General features: G+C 36.5%; 1 protein-coding gene across 2 annotated transcripts in view; it reads left to right on the forward strand.

Annotated features, from left to right (window-relative positions):
* Positions 1–21,911, forward strand: part of unc13bb (unc-13 homolog Bb (C. elegans)) — a 66,406-nt gene that overhangs the window by 4,214 nt on the left and 40,281 nt on the right. The window contains exons 2-9 of one of the 2 annotated variants that reach the window (XM_085413575.1): positions 5,512–5,541; positions 11,938–12,037; positions 14,372–14,489; positions 15,293–15,416; positions 18,933–19,006; positions 19,114–19,171; positions 19,437–19,466; positions 21,465–21,678. In XM_085413575.1, the coding sequence (XP_085269701.1) occupies positions 5,512–5,541; positions 11,938–12,037; positions 14,372–14,489; positions 15,293–15,416; positions 18,933–19,006; positions 19,114–19,171; positions 19,437–19,466; positions 21,465–21,678 (748 nt within the window). The remainder of the gene's footprint in view (positions 1–5,511; positions 5,542–11,937; positions 12,038–14,371; positions 14,490–15,292; positions 15,417–18,932; positions 19,007–19,113; positions 19,172–19,436; positions 19,467–21,464; positions 21,679–21,911) is intronic. The other variant, XM_085413576.1, reaches the window with a different exon arrangement.

Here is a 21,911-nt window from a genome sequence, read left to right on the forward strand (position 1 = left end):
AAATGAGGACAAAGATGATCATTGAACTGTGGAGTCGCATACTTAAATGTTGAACATTAAAGCAATTACATTTGCAAATTGCAGGTGGGTTACATTATTTTAATGATTTTTGGATTCAGGTCAAGTCAGATTTGCCTGAGGGGCGTTCATTATCTGGACAGGAGGTAAAAGCCTCAATGCTTGTATTCTTGGTGTCAACAAGGATTATGAAAATGGTAGAAACCTCCAGAAAGAGGGAGGGATCTCTACTCCAGTCATGTATTAATTAAGTGTATAGAATAGAGCAACATCCTGATTTTCAATTGTGATTAAAAAATTATGCAGAGCAAGAAGCTGTAGCTTGCTCAGACCACCGACACATAGACCTAGAGACTAGTCAGCACCTGACTGGTTCGAGTAGTTGCTGGCAGTCACAGTAAAATTGATTGCCAAATCCCTGTTCATGCAGGCTTAAAGACTGGACAGTAACCAATAGATAAATACTATTCGCTAGTTACAAATGTGTATACAGTTTTTGCTTTGAAGGCAAAATGTCCCGGTTTTTAGTTTGTGTTTGACTCTTTCAAGTTTTACTACAGCTTAACAAGAGTTTGCAGACAAGTTTATGTCTTCAGTGCAAACTATGGGCAACCGTGGCAATCTGATGGCAACCAAAGCAGCCAAAAGGAGGCCTCTGGTACAGCATAGTCTTTGTGACCAATTTTGCCAGGAACCTTCAGCCACAGCTTGCAACTGGTTGAGGAATACACATTTTCTGAAAAAGCATACACATTTTCAAATATGAGCCAAGTCTGCTTGGCTCATATTTGTCTACAGCCGAGTCAGTTGCTGAGGACTTATGCTGAGATAATAATTATATAAAGGATGCAATGGAGAGATAAAAGTGACTGAACTGGAATCTAAGGGGTTGAGTATAGTAACCATCCGAGTAGAGGAATTATGAGAGAAAGACAGAGTGAGAGAGAGAGAGCTTAGAGATTGTGGGAGTAATCCCCTTGCCATCTGTTGCTCTCTCTCCTCTTATTACCAGCTCCAAGTGATCAGATCCAACAGTCGACACAAAGCGGAAGTACGCCACTGCTTTGACTCTGGTGTCATTTCCTGTTCCTACTTTCCTGGTTTGTGCCTGCCTGCATGTCCTGTTATTTGGTACATCAACATTTTCCTCTTTTCCTCACCCCTCTATGGATTGTAGAGCAGTCTGTGTATGTAGCAAGTGAAGTTGACTAAATCCTGCAGTGCTTTAAGAAACAGATTAACTGAACTGAATTTAAATGTCCAACCCCCAATTAAAAAATAGCTAAAAATAATTTCTGAACACTGATATTATTTGCTGTTCATTCGTGTTTATACAGAAGAAATAAAGTATAGATACTGTTTGCAGGGGGTTAAAGTCATTATTTGGCTTATGAACATCATGAGCTGCAACTTCAGAATTAGCACACATTTTTAGAAAATCTCTATTTATGAAGTCGTTTTTTTGTTTTTCTTTTAAATTATCATCTGGATAACACAGATTGCTACAAATCGCTAACAGTATACAGTTTGTTTGGTTTCTCAGAAAGCTGCAGGATTTTGTGATTTTTAGTCACATTATAGATGTTCGGAAAGCAAAATGGTTAAATAAAATTCAGCTATTAAAACTGTGAGCAATACACTAGACACCATCTTATGATGTTATCACACCAGCTGTGAAATCTAACATGTCAGTGGTCATGGACACAAATTGTCATGCTTTTGCAGGTTAAAGTACCTCAAAGGTCTGCTGTTTGAGGAAACATTTTTCATACTATAAGCACATATTATGTCCATTTAAAAGGGGAGGTATCACCATGGCGACCAAGGCAACAAAGCTTTAAAAGAAGTGGCAACCACTGTATCCCAAACCATGATCTTTTTTTTAAACGGTAACCCAGTTTTATGTTCCCTTACTTAAAAAATATGTTCTTTGTAATGTCTAACCCCAACCAAGTCACTGCAAATGTCTAAACTTAACCAAGCACTGCGTTTTGTTTTTTTATTAATAACATCATTAAAAGAATACAAATGTTGTGTGACAATCTATGGCTTGTATAAACTGAACACAAATCTCAAGATGATTTGCTCTACCAACAACCTCTGACCTTCAAATGCAGACTCTTATTGTGGTATTGTTTTCATCTCCATGGACAGGAATCACTACATAAGAGATGATTGATGAGAAGTTGTGTTGAGTGACCCAAAATAATGCTGAAAAATTAGTTTTCAGGAACAAAAATAAACATTACAATTTGTGTCCATAAATGTTAATCAATAAAATAGAGAACAACTTAGAGGTGACTATTTCGTGAAGTGTTGTGAAACTGTGTTGCATATGTACCATCTGCAATAGTGCAGCTGGTGTTAGTTTCAATTTATGAGGTAGTGTTTTGTGTCATCATGTCAAATTTGTAAACTGCTGGGGGAAAGCGCTTTACTTTGCTAAAGAGAAATGATACTGGATAGTACTGGGGTGGGGGATCTACTTTTATTGAGACATGCGACTGCATTAATATATTTGAAACAAAGTATGATCACAAGCAAGTAAAATTAACCAAAAAAGAAAAGAAACCAGTAGGTTTTGAAGAACAGTAGATAAAGATCAACTACACCCATCAAATTAAGCATGGACAGAAAACGATAAGGATCAGTTTCCACTGCAATCCCCCTCTCTCTGGTTTAATGACCTCCTGCTCTTTGGTCCACAGTTAAAATTAAGTGATGCAAATGAGAAAAGAAGGCCACAGCCAGCTCATTTGACTTAGTGGAAAAAAAGAATCATACTGCTAGCTTCACTGAAGATTTCCACTGTTCCACAATGAGTTATGTAAAAGACAGGAAACACTGGGGGAGGACCAGTGGTCTTTTTTTTTCTTTTTCTTTTTTTTGCTTTCCATTGTTATCCTAGAAGTAAATTCGGTTAACTCTGTGTCTTTGATTTTTAGTCTTTCAGTTTACATTTGTGGCTGCATGTGTTAGGTTTGGTGCATTCCACTTCAACCTGCATTTTTATTCATTCTAATCGTTACTTCACTATTAGTTTTCTAATATGCAAATATTACTTTGCTGTATTTATATGCATATGGTTCTCTGTAATTAAGAGTAATTAAGAATGATCAATTATTAGAAGACCCGAAAACTTTATACTATTGTTTTAATGTGCACAGAAAAAAACAAGGGATGGTACATGAAAATATGAAAGCGTTATTTGTGCCTCCATCATCCCATTCTGGACATCTGGCAGCTCAGCCCTTAGAGGTTTAGTAGGTTATATGCCTGCACACATAACCCTGCCACTGCAATCACAACTAATCCTCTTCAAATCGCTTCACAATCCCATAAACATTATTGTAAAGATGCATTGAGGGGCTAAAGACGGCAGGTCGACTTATGAACCAAAATCGAGCAGCACGTGGTTCTTCACCATAAGTAATGTCTGGAGGTTTTTGGAAATGGCTGCTGTTATCAGACATTTTTGGTTTATTTTGTATCTTAATACCCATCTGCCTGAGTCCCATTTTTCCTTTGTTTTGTTTTTTTTGTTTGTTCACCAGCTGTTAAGATTTGTGATGCAGCTGTCAAGGCTTATGCTTCATGATTATGTAAAAGTTGCAATCCAATAAAAATGTATTTGTCACTGCTAATAAAACAGAGGTGCCAGTCTTTAGTATCCCATTTTTCATTGATTTAACTTTGAAGCGTTCTAACTAAAACGATAAGGTTTTTACAAATATATTTTACTATAACTGAACTGTTATGCATCCGGTTTATCAGTTATGAACTTAGCAAAACTATTAACTATGACACAATAATTTGAATGAAGCTGAAAAATATAAATAGTGTAAAGTTGATTTCTTCACATAGTTCTTCTGTTTTGATCAAACTGCACAAGAGTTCCTAAAACAAGATGATGTGTTTGTAGTCTTCATTTGTTGCACGTTGCACCAACTTATGACTTACTTGCAGTGTTGGGCAAGTTACTTTGAATAAGTGATTAATTATAGTTACTAGTTACTTCTTCAAAAATGTAACTGAGTTACAAGACTCTAAAAGTAATTAATTACTTGAAAAGTAACTATTGCGTTACTTGGCCATTTTTTGCTACTTTTGATTTTACCTCTCCATTTCGCCTTTAAAAACTATTTACTGCCTTGTTTGGTATCATTCTTTTCAGCACAATCTCATGTGTCTGAATTTACAGTTATGTTTTCATTCTGACATATTGTATTAACACAATTGATCTAAAATCAGACAAAAAACATAAAATCCGAGTAGAGAAAAATAAATTTTTTACTGTAACAACCACAAACATGTTTATTGAATCATATTTCATAACTTTAAATGCAAATATAAATTGTCAATTTTAAAATCATATGCACAAGTTTTGCAAACAACAAAGTTATTTGCAGCCATTTACCTTTTTTAAAATAACCATTTCAAACTATTTACATTACAATCAGCTGTTCCGCATTAAAGTAGATGCCACACAAATTATATGTGCCACTCCCAAAAAATAATTTCTGTCCACTATAAAGGAGAACATCACAGCCTGATACCTGAAACACGCGTATATATTGTTTATCATGACTCTTGTTTTACGCGGCCTATCAACACAATTTAAAAACTGGTATATATCACCTTGTTGCTTTGTCATCTTGAAGTGGTCATGTGATTGGCTTACCACGACTACTTTACTCTTCCTCAGTGAAACAGCAGCACTCATGCGATTGTTTTGCCGCCTAGCTCCAGGTGTTTTGCCAAAAAGTGATCGACTGCCAGAAAGTGATTGCCATCCGCGGGCGCGCGCGCAGCTGCCTCAAGCTGTAGGGCCCAGATCACTTACAGCTACTTCAGTGCAACTGATATAAGATGCGGTAAACCGAAGACAGGTTCAACCGTCTGAATGTTGAAAAATAGTAACGCGACCACGCCGCATTTTCTTGTTAGTAATGGTAACGGCGTTGTAACGATAGGAATAGTAATTAGTTAGATTACTCGTTACTGAAAAAAGTAACGCCGTTACTTGTAGCGTCGTTATTCTGTGTTTGTATTTTAGACTTGTCTTTTAAAAATAATTTTAAAAAACCAAACTCTTTTGATTCAACATTGTATTACCATCATTTGACTTACATTGGAGTAGTATATCGCTTTGCTACAGTACATAATATACATATTGGAAGTTTTGTGGATGTTAATCAAATGTCAGATGTATTCATTAAAAACAATAAGTTTGAAATAATTTATTTAAATAATTTAAAATTCTATTTACACTGTGCTTTTAAACTGTGTTTTAGGTACATAAACACTGGAAAGGGTTAATTTTAGGTCTTTGGTAGGTGAGACCCCTCAGGGGCCTAAGATTTACCTATGTGTCAGTTTTAGTTACGTATTATAGTACGATGTTTATTCTTAAGCTAGTGCAAATTAAATTTATGTAATTGAGCTAATCTTTGTTTTTGTGTGTGTGTCTGTGTGTTTCTGTGCGCTATGCAGTGAAGAAAGCCAAACTCCAGGGACCACCAGGTAAGAACTTTCTTTATTCACAAACTTTATTCCCATTCTCAGGCCATTTTACCTTACATTTTACTAATGTTCATTGTTCACAGCTGGTGAGAGATTTGTATGCTGTGAAACTTGTGGGATTTTTGATTATGTTTATTGGTGTTTGTTTGTTTGTTTGTTTGTTTGTTTGTTTGTTTGTTTGTTTGTTTGTTTGTTTGTTTGTTTGTAAAAACAAGAATGTCTGAACTCTCATCCATGTTGAACTGTAAATTAACTCAGTTATCCAGTTACCCAATGAGGATGTCCAGAATTCTACACATTTTGATCAAACCACCACTACTTCTGTGAGGTTGCTTTGTGTAGACTTTGTTAAAAATATGCCATGTGTACTAATTGTCTTATATAGGTTAATCTCTTAAATTCTGGCAAGTCACTACAGGCGCTAGGGTTGATTTTGTGTTACGCAATCCTGGGTCTTTCAGTGTCATGCCATGCAGGTGGACATAGATCAGTGTCCAAATCCCCAGACTCTCCAACTAGGCAAATCCCTCTGGTGTTCAGGCTCTTGTCTACCTTTACGCCCTGTGACATTTCTGGCAAGAGCAGAGAGGAGCACTAATATAAAGTCAACTTAGCTTTGAGTTTGCCATTGATATTTTACTCATTTGATGCCAAAATAACTTCTGTAAAGTTTTTTCTAACCCTTTTTGTAAAATTTCTGATCCCTTACAAAATGTGAATTCAAAAAGAAGTATTTTGTAAATCATTAACGTCCTAAAGTTAATAAAAAATGTAAAAAATTAATGGAGGGGTAGCATAAGAGTGGAAAAGTTGTTAATACTATATACCTGTGATACATCTCACAACTAGTTATGTTCATAAGCAACACATAATGGATGTGAATGGGTATCAGAAAAGCATTTCGAAAAAGGCTAAACCTTTTAGAAACAGAGAAAACTGGAAAAGTGTTCATTATTCTGCACAGGACAATAGTTCGGGGATTTAAGAATGACTCACTGTGACATTAAAATAACTTGGGATTTCATCATCAGTACATAATATCATTGAAAGATTCTAGGAAACAATACAGTATTAGTTTTTGGCTTTGTGTACAAGCCCAAAAATCATTACCGAGTGGCCATAATCTTCTGGTCCTCAGACACTGCTACAATTTATAAAAAGAAGTGATTATCTAGAGGAAGTAACTACATGGACTCGGGACCACTTCAGAAAACTTCTGTCAATTAATGCTATGGTGCATTCACAAATGTAGTTTAAAAACCATCAACAAGGAAGTAAAATATACAAATCAGATCCCAAAACACTCTGTCCCAGTACTGGTTTAAGATCCACTGAAAACTGTCATGTGGGTTGACCAGTCCAAGATTGAAATTCTTCCTTGAAATCTTGGACACTGTGCTTTCCAGGCTATTGATAATGGGGGACATCAGTGCACAGCTGAAAAGCTAGCATTTGCCTTTCAGACAGTGTCTTCACTTTCTAATGCTGTGAGTTCAGTTTTTCTAGCCAGCATCAAGTGACTGAAGTTGATGCTTTTTTAAGTTTTTTGTTGTATTGTCAGTTTTCAAAGGGCTTCGTAGCATTGAAACTTTAAAGGGATTGTAAGACTTTGCTTGGCTGTCTATGACCTCCTCCCTCTTCCGGGTCATACGACATGTGACACCTGTCTCAGAGCAAACATTAGGTGAATTTCACTTTAGCCAGGCATCTCTCTGAAACAAAATGTAAACACTAGTCGCTTTTGTTGTTGGTGGGGTTTTTTTAGAGGGCAAAGATGGAAACGAAGGCCTGCGAGAGAGTTCTTAGCTAAGAAACAAAAATAACCAAATAATAAGTTTAGCATTTTCATGTGTTTAAAGATGTCCCTTGTAATGTGTTATGGTGTTAAAGATTTTGTCAAAAAAGTGTATCAAGAGTAGCTTTTAAAAAATGTCATCAAAGTAAAATTTCCAACTAATCTAAATGAGCTGTTTTCCTTACGACTTATGAAGTGATATCAGCTCAATAAACTGATGTGTGAGCTTATGAGTAAAGGGGTTTTAGAAAACAGACTTTGAAAATATACAAATCGTTAGCTTCATAGCATAATTGCCTAAGTCATTTGACTAAGTCAATGACTTAGGCACTTATGCTATGAAGCTAACGAAATAATGAACTAATGTATTTTATTTTATTTTTTTCAGCAAATTTGGTTAAACATAGCCAATGCTGTTTTGCTGTCCTACTTTTTTGGCACCGTAAAGTGTGGCCATGATCCAATGAGCATGAAATATTTTGATATGCTGCAAATGCAATGGTTTGTGCTTCAAAACTGCATACCATGATGTGTTGAGCTGTAAATTGTAAGATCAGATTTCTGCATTTTTTTTATGATTATTGCACCATTTTACTTTGCATTTTTGTGTGAATAGCAATAAGGGATAGATTCTGAAAGAACATATTACTTACCAGTTTTCTTACCTCATGATAATTGTACTTGCATAGGGTGACATGTGACTTATTGGAAGAGGCCTCAAAGTTTACATAAGGCTGGCCTGGGATTGATGTTTGTATTGTGTCTACACCACACCTGTGCTTGGATGGCTTTTAGGCCTTATTTTGGCACATATACACAAAGAGTTTTGAGAGAATACTGTAAAACAGAAGGTGACGTTGTTTGAACTAGTTAGCAGTCTATCTGTCTATCCACTGATTTGCAGATAATAGCTGTGTGCTGCTAGATGTGTGCTTGCAGAGTCTCTGGTTGGAATAAAATGGGGAATATATCATTTTAATCACAAGCTTCTCTTTTAACTAAGTAAAAAATAGACTTCCAGGTAATATAATTGCTTGAGAACACTATTTTTGCAAAACTAACTTACACATGAAGATATTCAAGCAATGGTAGGAAAGTCCTCTGATAAATGTATGTTTTGTGTTGCATGCAATATTGATAAGTGGCCTGATGTTGAAATGCCAGTCTTCCAGCTGCCTGCATTTTCCTGACTAATTTATTACTAAGAAAACTCATCACTAATCAATAATGAATGAAGACGTTTGACTGAGGGTTTACGGTGATTCTCAGAACATCACATGATCATTCGATTTTTTGCTGCTTAAGAGCACATTGACTGGTGTGCCTTCACTGTTTTAGTGTGTGTGTGTGTGTGTGTGTGTGTGTGTGTGTGTGTGTGTGTGTGTGTGTGCGTGCGCGCACACATAAGCATGTTTAAATTTGCACCAACATGGTCAACAGATCATGTTTCTTTACATGTAAGCAACAGTTTGGGTTAGGCAACTTGACTCAATCAACACTGCACTTTCTTTCTGCAATGGGCCTACAGAATGCATAATCTTATGCATTAATCTTATTAAAAATTTCATTATTTTACAGTATCTGGAAATTCTCATTAAATGTGCACACTGATGGTTAAAACTGGTGTAAAGATTCTTGAGGCAGACACTGATTTTAAGATTTTAAAATCAGTGATTTTAAGAAGATTTTTAGAATTGGATAAATATAACTGTCTCATAAACACATTGAAAAACAAGCAAACTTGATATGAAACTGTCTTAAGCAGTATATTTGGCTAGTGACTAATGTGTCTTTTCTTTACTGCACTTCCCATGTCTTAATAGCCTGTAAGTATATATAAGACATATATTTGCAATAATTTAAAGATGATTTATCCAACTATTGTGCTGAGATTACTGTAGAGATATCCATAATTTCTTTTTAAATAATTGCATATTGACTGAAATGTTGGTTTTCATTAGATCTTTGTGATCCTCATACTACACAGTGACCATATAAAACATATCTCTCATGTAGGGTAAGGCACTGATGTGCAGGTGGATACCTTGCTTCTGAATACAATAAAGATCTCTAATGGAGTTAGCAAGAAAAAAAAGGGCAAAAAAACACTTTTCAGCATACTGGATTTTGAAATCTGTGTGGAGTTAAATCTATATTTACCAAGTTGCTTGTCATAACAAGTTACAAAGAAAGACACTGTAGACATAAAATGTGACCACTTAGGAAACGTACCTTCGGTTTTATCTTGAGCATTTGTGTTTGCTAAACTCATATAGCAGTTATAGCCCAGTTATTGCCTAGCAGATTTGACCGGTGACAAATAAGTTTGTCTTTTCTTTATTGCACTTCCCATTACTTACGTACGTACTTATGCTTACATGCACTATCATATATTTGCACTAAGCTAATTATTACATGTGTATGATGTGTTTTATAATAGTGGTATTTTGACTGAAATTTCAGTTTTCATTTAATGTTTGTTGTCCTCAAACTATACAATACAAACATAAGACTAGTCTGTTATATTGGTGAGACATTGCTATGCAGGTGGATACTTTTTTCCCCTCTTTTTTCCCTCCAGTCAGTTATTACTTCTTCCTCCTCAACGGTGTCAGCCGTATCAAGGAAAACGCCTGGTGTAAAGGTCCGGCAACCACTAAGTGGCTCTTATCTAATCCATACATCCTCTTGCCTTATCTCGTCTCTGCTATTCATGGGAGCTGGCCCAAGTGTGGCACAAGGCATGGAATATCTAATTAGGGAAAAGCTTCAGCATCCCCGAGGCAACTTTAATACTGTGTGTGTTCTGTTGCTACTGTTTTCACAGGACACTAATTAGGTCTGTGTCCTGTCAGTCCTGGTTCGCGGTCTCAGTGTCACTTCAGGGATTCTGCGCTTTCAGTGCACTGTTTCAGTGTGCAGTCTTAAGTATCTATTTATGTTCTGTGTCAGTTGTATGAATCCACCTGTGTCAACTGCTGGCAGTCCTATTATGCCAAGGAGTTGATTTTACTTATCTGGCTGCTATGTTAAATGCTAGTGTAGGGTAAATGTTTCAGTTTGTTGCTGGAGGAACCAGGGTAATCTTTGTTTAGTGTGGTCATGTGACTGGTCTATACAGGAACAGCTGATCTCTTGCTTTTGTTTCCCATAGACCAAAGAGGGTGATTTGTGTGTGTTTGTACTGCCTGCTTGCACTGTTGGCTGTCCATATCAGGGAGCCACCATTCAGAAAATCAGAAACTCAGAACCATAAACGTGCTGTCAGTTTATGGAAAACATAGTCATATTAATATAGTTGTATATTTTTTTGCTAAAAACTTCAAGATGATATCCATCCAGCCGTATGTTGTTAAATTTTAATATAATTTTCTGCTTGATAGTCTTGTCATTTTGTTGGCGTGAGCATTTATACCTTGCTACTTGTGCTACTCTAATTGACGTGAGGAAACATTGTTTATACGAAGGTGTCCTTTTAATATCTTGAATCAGATGATTGTGAGCTATTCCCTGAGTAGTATTCCATGACATATGATAAAGTATATTTTATTTATCAGTCAGAAACAGACATCCTTTTTCCTTTCCCTTTCAGTCCTCCTCCCACTCAGCTTTTGTGTCCATGTGGGGGGATTGAGTTGTAGCGAGGACCACCAGTTGTGCAGGACTGGTAACTACATGAGGAAAAATGAGCACATCAACAGGCACGTGTTGATGCCCCCAACCCCACAGTAGGAAATGAAAAGCTGGTAGTTTTAGCACGGGTTGCCTAATCCCTCATCCATCCACCCTCCCCTTCAGCACTGACCGCTGAAGCATACAGTTGTTGAGAATCGGCTGTCCAGCACTACTGGCGGAAGGAAGTTGACTGAGATAACTGGGTGTGAAAGTTGTATACACGCACACAGACATTTGAGTCAATGTTTCAGTGGTTTTCACAGGCAGTAGACTCCTAGCAGGGCTCAATTTTTGTGTATAGGTCACACAGTCAACAGTTGCGTCAAATGTTAAAAATGCAACTAAACCAACTATATTCTATGTATTGATGATATTAGGGCTGACAGAGACCTTTTCTGTAATAGTAACAGGTCAGTAGTGACTTCAGCTTTATTACATCATGAGCAGGCATGCTTCCTTTACAACGTGTATTTTTTAGAGGACAAGGGTATTTTAAAAAACAGCTGCACTTCATAGTGGACTAGAGACGTACCATGTATTTGTACATCCTGTAGTACTATGTGCTGTGAGGGTTTGGCTCTCATTGGAGATTAACAGGGTTGATTTGCTGGCCTGGGTTTGGCTTGATATAGTCGGGGGAGGAGACTTATCTGCTTTTACTCTCACTGATAGTCCTGATGTCTTTTTTTTTTTCCTCCTACAGAAAACAGAGGTAGACCTGGCATGGTAGTTCAAACATCACCTCTGTTGTTCTATCCAATAGTAGACTGTCCAGAGTCTTACTATGCTATGTGTCTTCATTACTGCTTAATGAATCCCATATATTCCTGTTAACTCATGCGTAACGCTCGCTCTCCTCCATATGCTTTCAATGCATTGCTGCCTCCTCATAATTAAATCGTAATCTGCCTTTTCCTCTGTTTCAGATAAGTTCAACACCTATGTGACGCTGAAAGTGCAAAATGTTAAAAGCACAACTATCACTGTGCGTGGGGACCAGCCCTGCTGGGAGCAAGATTTCATGTTGTAAGTCAATCTGAAATACAGAAGCAAATACAGAAACACACCATTTATCATGGGGAACAAAATCAAACATTAATACATAAAAAACCACACACTCTGCAACTCTGTGATAGAAACAACACATCCACAATTTTATCTCTCCAAGCTACTCATCCGAATGCTTAAACGCTACAGTTTTTCATCTACTCCATTCAGTTTAAGACAATATATCGTAAAACAGCTGTTGGTCATTTCCTCCTTATAATTTATTGATTTAATTTCCCCATTTTCTTTTCCCAGTGAAATGTATGTATGGTGACACAAAAGGCAACACTTTGTTGCATGCGCACCATTGTTTGTCTTTTGTGAACTCCCTCTTTTGGGACAGTGTTTGTTTTTCCAGGTCCCCTTCCTCCAACTGTCCATTCATGCTTTGTCACTAGGTGTAATTCCAGGTTATTCATCAGGCTTTCCAGCAAATTCTGAGCACCATCTGTTACAGCGACCCAGCTTAAATTTAAGCAGAAAATGGGAACTTTACAATTTCAAACTTTGTATCTTAGTACCTACCATGCAATTATTTTTTTTTTAGGATTTTTATGTTACATTTGAAATATATTGTCTAAAAACATCATCTGAACAAAACAAATGAGTAAGTAGTGGTTGTCTCAGTTTTGGAAATTAATAACTGCAATTGTTTATTCAGTTGCACCTTCTCTTAATTTAACAAGTCATAAAATTTTTTTTACATTTTCTTATGTTTTGTTTTTTGTTTTTGTTTTTTTGGCCTTTTAGCACCTGACTATCAGATTTGTTAAGGTCAGTAACATTACTCCATATAGGCTATGGGCCTGCATGCGCCAAGACAATAGCCCATGAAATATAAAATGACACCATCACTAGTCTAAACTTTGATAAAAGGCAGATTAGATGTGTTTTTGTGTTGTTTATGCCAAATTCTGACCCTGCAGCATTTTTCCAATTTTCCACTGTACAGTTTCGCTGAGTCTGTGCAAATTTGAGCTTCAGTTTCCTGTTATCAGCTGACAAAAGTGGCATCAAAAGTGGTCTTCTACTGCTGTAGGTCATCTGTTCCTAGGTTCAGTGTTTGGCCTTTTTTAACCTTCCCATCAACTCAGCGCAGCCCATTATCCTCTGACCTCCGGCATCAAAAAAGCATTTTCACCAAGAGAACAGCCACTCACTGGATATCTTCTCTTATTTTTTTGGACCATTCTCTGTAAGCTCTAGAGATTGTTATGCAAGAAAATCTCAGTAGATCAGCAGTTTGTGGACAGTAAAAATCACACCACGTTCAGTGTCACTTTTTATAATGCAATATTTATTTGCTTTTAGAACAAAGGGAAACTGTCTTATACAGCACACCACAAACATACAATATATTTGGTTTCCCGAGAACATTACCCCAAACCCTAAGTCCCTTTGTGACTGACTGATTAGAAGTTTACTTTAATGAGCAGTCAAGGAATTGTACCTAATAAGTAGCCGGTGAATGTGTATTCATATAAGGAAAAACAGTCCTGTACGAATTTAAATTGAATTAGGTTGGACTACATGGTTGTAAATCAGTCTACACAAAGTGGTTGGAAAGTGATTTAAAGAAATAAACGATGATGCTTGTATTTGTATTTGAAAATAGATTGCAATTTATCAGCAATTTTGGCTTTACAACTTTATTTTGCATGTTTAAAAAAGACATGGATAATGCAAAACGTTAAAATAAAAGGTGGCACAACTGGAAAGATAATCTAAACAGCAACATGAACAACAATAAATCTCCCGGTTAAAAATAGCCCCAGTTAAATACCTTGCTATATGTATTTATTCTCTTTTTCAATGAGCAAATGATTTAGGAGGCCTTTATCTCTGCACCTGAGCTCTCTGGACCCCACCACCCTCACCCCCACCCTTGCTCTTTTTTTAATTATCTTTTCTCTGATCTTGTTTTTGTTTGGTCCGTCAGTAGTTGTAAAGTGGCACAGATGAGAATATGCAAATGCCCTTGGTGTGTGGCTGCTTTTAAAATTCATGTGCCATTTTAATACTGTCATCAAGCTGTTTTTGAGCCCTTTGAATAGCATGTTGAATGACAAAACAAGGCTGGAAATGATTATGACAGCTAATACAGGACAAAATGAGGAAGTAGCTTTTGTAGCTAAAGCAATAGTAGCTCCTGATAGCAATCCTTTAGAAATTTCTGGTTTAATTTTTGCTTTTGTTTTTTTCCATTTTAAAAATTTCTTATAACGAAGTTACATTACAACACAGTTATTGTTTCATTCTTTTATTCAGTGAAATTTTATCATCATCATCATTTGTTACTTGGAATTTGCACAGTGAGATCAACCGGCTGGACCTCGGCCTCATTGTTGAGGTGTGGAACAAAGGTCTCATCTGGGACACCATGGTGGGGACTGCATGGATTCCATTAAAAAGTATCCGACAATCAGAGGAGGTCAGAACTTACACCCACACAAAAGTCAAGTACAAGTGAATTTTAGTCCAAACGTTTGAGGTGGAAAAAAGCCACTTGAAATCCATCCATTAGAAGTAACAAGATACAGCATTTAACTTCATCAATCAATAGATGTTAAATTAGTAAAATTAACAAAAGACAAAACAAAAGTTTGTACCTTTACATAAATATTGCTCAGTCTTTCTGCATTTTTCCCTAGAAAGAGATATGTAAGTAATTCCAGTTGGCACATCAAAGATGTGAAATGATGATCTCATAAAAGGGACGCTTTGAATTTTTAGTCGTACTAAAAATTCAAATGCTACAATAAGTAAATGCAGACACCTGTGTGTTGGCTATATTCTGTTCATAAATACTGGATTCCTAAACCTAAGGTAAAGTAATATAGAAATTTCAAGTATAAAGGCAGTTTCAAATAAAATAAACATTTGAAAATGATGAATATGTTAAATATGTTACACAATGATTACAGTTACAGGATGATTGGAAATCAAAAAGTTAAAAATATATTTTTTTACATACAAAAAAGTAGTTTATACAAAAATGTTTCTTGTTTGACCCACATAATACTAAGAAAATGAACTTTGAATTTTTCACTAGATTGAACATACTTCATTATAAATGCTGCTTGGCTTCACTATTTGAGCTACAAATAGTAAAAACGCAGGCAATAAAACTGCCTTAAATACATATTAAAAGAATGAGTGGCATAGCATAAACTGAAGAATACATGCAAAGGCATTGTCTGTGTAAATAAATGAATGTGTTTAATTTCATTTCAGGAGGGCTCAGGTGAATGGCTTTTCCTGGATGCAGAGGTCCTGATGAAAGCTGATGAGATATATGGCACGAAGAATCCGACGCCTCATCGAGTCCTGTTGGATACTCGTTTCGAACTGCCTTTTGGTGAGATTAAAGCTGAAACCATTTTAGCTGCACAATAGACTTCCAGAGTCTAAGACATACAGTTGTTCAGTTGATTGAACCACACTTGTAAATACCGTTAAAGCTCTTATGTAAGATGTTTTGTAATAGATACATTAGTGATTCTGGTTGCCTTAAGGTGAATCAAACCTTGATCTGGAGAGTTACTCAAAGGTCACAAATGTTTCCTGCTGAAATGTCAGGAACCAAAAAAAAAAGTGTCGAGCCTGGAGCAGTGTGTAACATCATAGCCTGGTATCCACTGGTCTTGTGCAGACATACGGTACCTAGTAGTAATTTCTTTTGAACAGAAAATCTAATGGCTAAACAGTTGAGTCCACAATTGTTGAACGAAGATTCATAATTTTTGCATAGTTTTGCACCACTACAGTGGATTTTAAATCAAATAATCATTGAATTTAAGACTTTCAACATTAACTCAATGATATTTACAAAAAAAAAAAATGAACTGTTTAGGAATCACATTAATTTTTAAATAAAGTCCCCTATTTTCAGAACAACCTGGTTTACACAAGATAAATATAAGGTCACATCATAACATTCTCCCTTTGTGCGGAGCCAAGCAGGATTTTATGGCTAGAAGCAGTCCAGATATTTGTCTTAGATATTTGCCTGACGGTGTAACATCCCGTATCTGGTGCCTTTGAGAATGAGACGCCTGTGTCTGTCCTGCATAAGCTGAGGTCACTAATTCAACAATAGCAGACCTTCCTTTATTAATTTAGGTTCCGTAAATATAATTTTGTCTTTGCCAGGTTGTCCTGTTGTGGTCAACAGGATTTAGGAACCATTAGAAATATCCAAAAGCATTTCTAACATGAGAAAGAGGAATATATGACTCTGAGTTTGGGTCCATTTGCCACTTAATCAGTGTTTTCTAGAATGATCCATGTCAGAATATGAATACAGATTTCATTAAAGGTGCATTTATTTATTTGGCTACATAGGGGCAGAAAATCTGGTAGAGTGGTAGATCACAGACTGTGTGTAAAAAGATAGACAGCCACTATAATTCCAGCTACTGATTTCTGGACTAGCCAGAGGTTGACAAGAGTGTTAAGTTCTTAGAATCGGTTGATGCTGATAATGTTGGAATTTTCCTTACCTTTATTTGCTCTCAAAGGTACCAACACAACAAGGTCCACATCAGTTTACACACATACTGGATTAAAAATCAGTGGCACCAGGTCTTATGTCTTAAGAAATGTAGAAAATTTGGTTCGAATCACTGTCAGTATGTTTAAAAAACCGATTTCCCGATTCAAATCGATTTTAGTTTGAATAATCTTGCTGTTTTGCTTCCACCACAATAAGATTACACTTCCTGCACAGCTCTTTCTCTCTCTCTCTCTCAGTGTACTTCAAGAACAGTTTCCCATGTCAAATCTGTGTTTTAGATCTCTGCATTATTCGCTTGCTTAGTACGCACCAGTCTACCGTTGTGTTCAGCACTGTCGCCATCACTGCTTTTCTTTTTCTTTTCTTTTTTTCCAAAAATGACCTCTGACAAGAAAGCCTCATTTCTGCTGTTCAATATCAAAGAAATTTAAACCTTTACAAATTATGCCAAATTGCAAAACGCTTAGCTGTGTCTCTAATAAAAACCTTTGTAACTTCGCTCTGCTTCACCTCAGCAGCATCAGGTCATGTTCATATGTTGATTTATGGTTTTCTTCAGTTTTTGATCTACTGTAGAATATTTTTAAGGTGGTTATCTGCTATAAAAAGCCAGGCCAGGAAAATCTCCTTCACGTTTTTCTGCATTTTATCCTCAGTTACTTTGACACAAAGGAATCTCCTGTGATGATTAAACCTCTAATGAAGTCTCACAAGTTTCAGCTTTGTTTTTATACATAGATGTAAATTATGGATATGTACTGAAAATTGATCAGAATTATAATACTTCCAATTGTCTGAGTCAAAATCGAATCGAATTGGGACTTTGTGAATCGTAACTTAATCGATTATAAAAATCAAAATCGATACCCCGCCCTAGTCAGTATGTCCAGGGGATATCAGGAAAGAGCTGGAACAGTGAGTGTCTGCAGCCATCTATAAAACATGGTGGAGGATCTGTAATTTTTGAAGCTACATCTCAGGCAGTGATATTGGAGATCTGTTGTAAAGTGATGAAATTTTACATTCAGAAAAGGGTGATCAGATATTGATTCACTGTATAATAACATCTGGAAAGAATCTAATTGGTAGTGGCTTTGTTTTATAGCATTAAAATGATCCCAAACACACTGGCAGGGCAGTTAAAGCATAGCTGGGTAAAAAAAAAAAAAAAAAAAAAAAAGAAGTACACACTATAGAATGCTAGTCAGGGATCAACATTATTGAAGAGGTATGGGATCAAAGAACTGTCCAAAAAGCTACCATCATCCAAAGAAGAGCTTTAGATGTCCTTCAGGATGTCTGGGGAACAATTCCTGAACGCTACTTAAAGAAAGTACAAGAAAGATTGCCTAAGAAAGTCCAGGCTGTGTAAAAGGATAAAGGTAGTCAAGACAATATTGACTTTTAAGCTCATTACATTTAGAAACTGTTTCTGTCTTGTATACTGTATTTCATTTATGTTTCCACATATTTCAATAAATGGTTGCACCTTTATATAATTTTTCTCAGCAAAATGAGGAAATGAGGTTTGACTCAAGACTACAATACTGTAGATGAAATATGAACTGTAGTTCAGCTTGGTGTTTGCGGTCATCTATAAATAAAGACTAAATATCCTGACATTTGGTGCTTGCTAGGAATCAAAAACAGCTGAATTTACCTGATATTGGCACGTTTTTCAATATTAAAGTTTGATTCACATTTAAAAGTATTAGTTAATTAGTTATTGTATGGTGAAGTGTCCTTTGTGCTCCCACCACCTTTTTGTACTTGACCACTACACTGTTTTAGTACTACACTGCATGTAATGCTTAAGCCTTGTGATCAAAAGGCGTCAGAGTTGAAGCAGTGTCCACTGTGTGGGAGAGAGCCTCTTCCTCTGTATTAAGAGGAGCCCTTTTAAGGTTGCAGGAGCCCATCATGACTCTGCGCTTCCAAAGCCATTCATTAAAGCCGTGGGTTTGTGGTGTCTTTGAAGCCCTAGCCTTTGTGTTGTGTGTGGCCTTTAATGTGCATCTGTCTACAGTGCAGTGCAGATCCCCCTTTCAAGTACGACTAGTCTACCAGACATCATATCAAACAGTAAATGTAGAGTAATTATTTTGTATTTTTCACTTAAAAGTTATCTTTTGATTTTTTGTGTATTTGAAATTTTATGTTGTATTATAATTTTTCAGGAAACCTGTAACTTGCCACACTGTACACTTGACATTTATTTTGTATGTTTCTGCTAACTTACTATTTTCTTCATTTCCAAACAGCTCATAAAAAATTGAACAGACATAAAATGTATTATGACAGCATACTGGGAAATGAAGCTTGAAGTTTATAGTTGCTGCATGCATATTTTTGTACCAGATATCCCGGATGATGAGGCACAGTATTGGACTGGCAAACTGGAGCGCATCAACAGAATGGGAATCCATGATGAGGTAAAATACAGTTTTTACCAGAAAGTTTTAATATAAAATTAAGTTTATTATTCCAGTCAATAAAGAATGCTATTATATGCACATTTTACACTCTCTGTCCTCTCTAGTACTCTCTTCAGGAAGATGTTCAGAGTCACCCATTGCCATTTGCGGCTTCCCAGTGCTGTGAGTACCTGAATGTGTTGTACTTTTAACCTCTAGATGGAGCCAGTTTTCTATCTTTCTGGATCTCAGACTCATTCGTCTTGTTACTTCTATTTTATTCTTTTTCTTTTAAATCTCTTGTGACAATTTATGTGTTTGTTTGCCACTTATGGGGCTCCCTCATTGTCCAATTATTACAACACAGGAGCACTTAAGTCTTCTTTGTTTACACAATCCCCGACTCCTCTGACTTGCCTCTCACTTGTTACATCTGCACTTTTACCAGGCAACTATTTCGGATGGGCTGATTCACTGAGTATGTAACACACTTTGATGAAATTCTCCCCCTTGGCCAATCCTCATTCCCCTTCTGCATGTCATAAAGCCCCATGTGCCCCTTGTAACACGTAAACCATAAGGTTCCCATTCAATTAATTCACATTACTTAATTTTTTTTCTTTCCTCGCTGCATTCATTGATTACCTTTTGACATTTTCTCCCATTGCTGTTTTCTTGTTTTCTACAATATGCCCTGTTCTGATGTTAGAATGTTTTTTTACAACACATATATCATTTATTATTATATTGTGTACATTCCAGAAAAGATCCAGAAAAGTAATCTTCTGATACATAACAAACATTGCTAGAAGTCTGACTAACAATGGAAGCCCCTATTACGTGTTTAATGTAGGGAATTGCAGTTCCTTCACAGAGATGACAGGTGGCAGTCTTTGCTAAATATTTATGAATCACTTCTTATGGCTTTATCACTTGAAACGACAAACCCCAGCCTAGCTATCTCCCTAGCCAATACTTGCCTTATGGTTAGCTTTTAGAAGACGTTGCCTTTGAACTGGTAAGGTCAGTTTCAAGAAGTGGTGTATTTTGGTGCTTTCCTATATGAAGTTATACAAATTATTATGAAGCTGTGTGGGGTGAACACCTACAAACTGTCTTCTTCTCGGTAATTCAACACAAGGTTGCCCCTTTGTAAAATGATTATTTTATGTTTTTGTGTATAAATATAGAGGCTTAACTGGGCTAACAAGAAATAAAGTTCACAATCTTTACTTTTCTTATAGAAAATTATTCTGTAGATGAATCTATGGGATCATACAGCTAGAGAGGTGAAGAACAGCTTTTTGCCTTACATTTAGCACAAGTGCTTGCGTGTACAGCACTTTATTTTCTTAGTGGGGCAACAAACAGTGCAAGCAGTGATGTAATGGTTTGATATATTCATGACTATGAATTTCCCAGGCTACATGTGCACAGGTGGGAGTTTTGTTTAAGTAAAGCCACATGAGGCAAATTGTTTTGTTAGAAACTTTGTCTTGTGTTGCACTGTAACCCTGTTAGTGATGACCAATTATTTTAGTATGTTATAAACAAAAATCAGCATCACAAAAAAAAAAATATTTTTGCTATAAGAGCAAGGGGAAGTCCGTATTTACCTGAAAATAATAAGAGCGATCCTGACGAAATCTGTTTTTATCCTGCATGGAAATCTTTTCATTCAGAAGATTCTCTTGCCTTCTTAATTGAGAATGACTGTACCAGAGTGCAGTGCCATTCTGTGGGTCTCTCCACTCTTTTTACTTCGAATAAATCACTTTCAAATAACCCCAGGGTTGTACACAATTAGCTCTTATAATTCTACAAACCTATTGCTAGTCAGTTAGTCAGCTTTATTTTTTATTTTTCTGCTAGGATCCAGGATTACAGAATACTCTCTTCTTTCTTGTTTAGTAAAAGTTGCATCTTATATTTTGTTCTTGAAATACTTACATCAATTGCACAATTTTTTATGACATTTTATGATGTGAAATCTATTAAAACATAATCAGAATAATTCTGTCATATCAGGGCCAGTAACATTTATTAAAATAACCGCACAAAGTTTTCCTGGCTGCAGATTTGTGTAGCTCTGTGTCCATTTGTTGCTTTCCTGTCCTACTCAGGCATCATTATAATGGTTAAGAGTGTGTCTAGAAACTGCCATATTTTGCAATTTGTATTCAACATTTTGCTTTTTTTGCAGAAGACCTGTACTGCTTTGCACTTGACCCATAGCTTTTAGAAAATTTTAAATGTTTGCATTTTTAACTTTTCCCCTAGCATCAGGTAACTGTGGTTTGTTTATTTTTTCAGCTTTTTGCATTTTTATATTTAATAAAAATTCAAACAAGAATACATACACTTCTTTTACATAAATAATCAGCAAGGTTTGATAGAAAAATGAAGCCATCTAACTAAACAATTTTACAATCTGTCAGGATGGGGTGTTTAGAGCTTGTCTTTTTACCTGCTGCAGCCTTGGATGACCAGGACAGTGCTGTAGATGACCGGGATAGCGATTACCGCAGTGAGACCAGTAACAGTTTGCCTCCACGTTACCACACAACTGCTCAGCCCAACTCATCTATGCACCAGTACCCGATGGGGCCTCGGCCACAGCATCGCCCGGATGGCTGCACAGACTCTGCCCACAGTTTCGACCTGGACTACAGGGACCCAAGAGGAATCAGGTAGACCGGGTCGCCCAGGGATACCTTCACTCACTCATGCACTCCTGAACAGACACTCTTTATCCTTACACATACTGGCAGTGTAGCCTGATGGTTCTTGCTTCCGCTGCAGCAGTTAGTTTTGATGGGTTGCTTTATTGTGTACTGCTGTCGTCTAATGCAAAGTAATATAATCACGGCGGTAATGGCTGTATTTGCCTTTTGTTTTTGTTTTTTTTCTCCCTCTCACTTTT

Source organism: Rhamphochromis longiceps, linkage group LG7, assembly GCF_057381845.1.
Source record: "Rhamphochromis longiceps isolate RC_006_pf linkage group LG7, R_longiceps_female_GT1.1, whole genome shotgun sequence".
NCBI lineage: Eukaryota > Metazoa > Chordata > Actinopteri > Cichliformes > Cichlidae > Rhamphochromis > Rhamphochromis longiceps.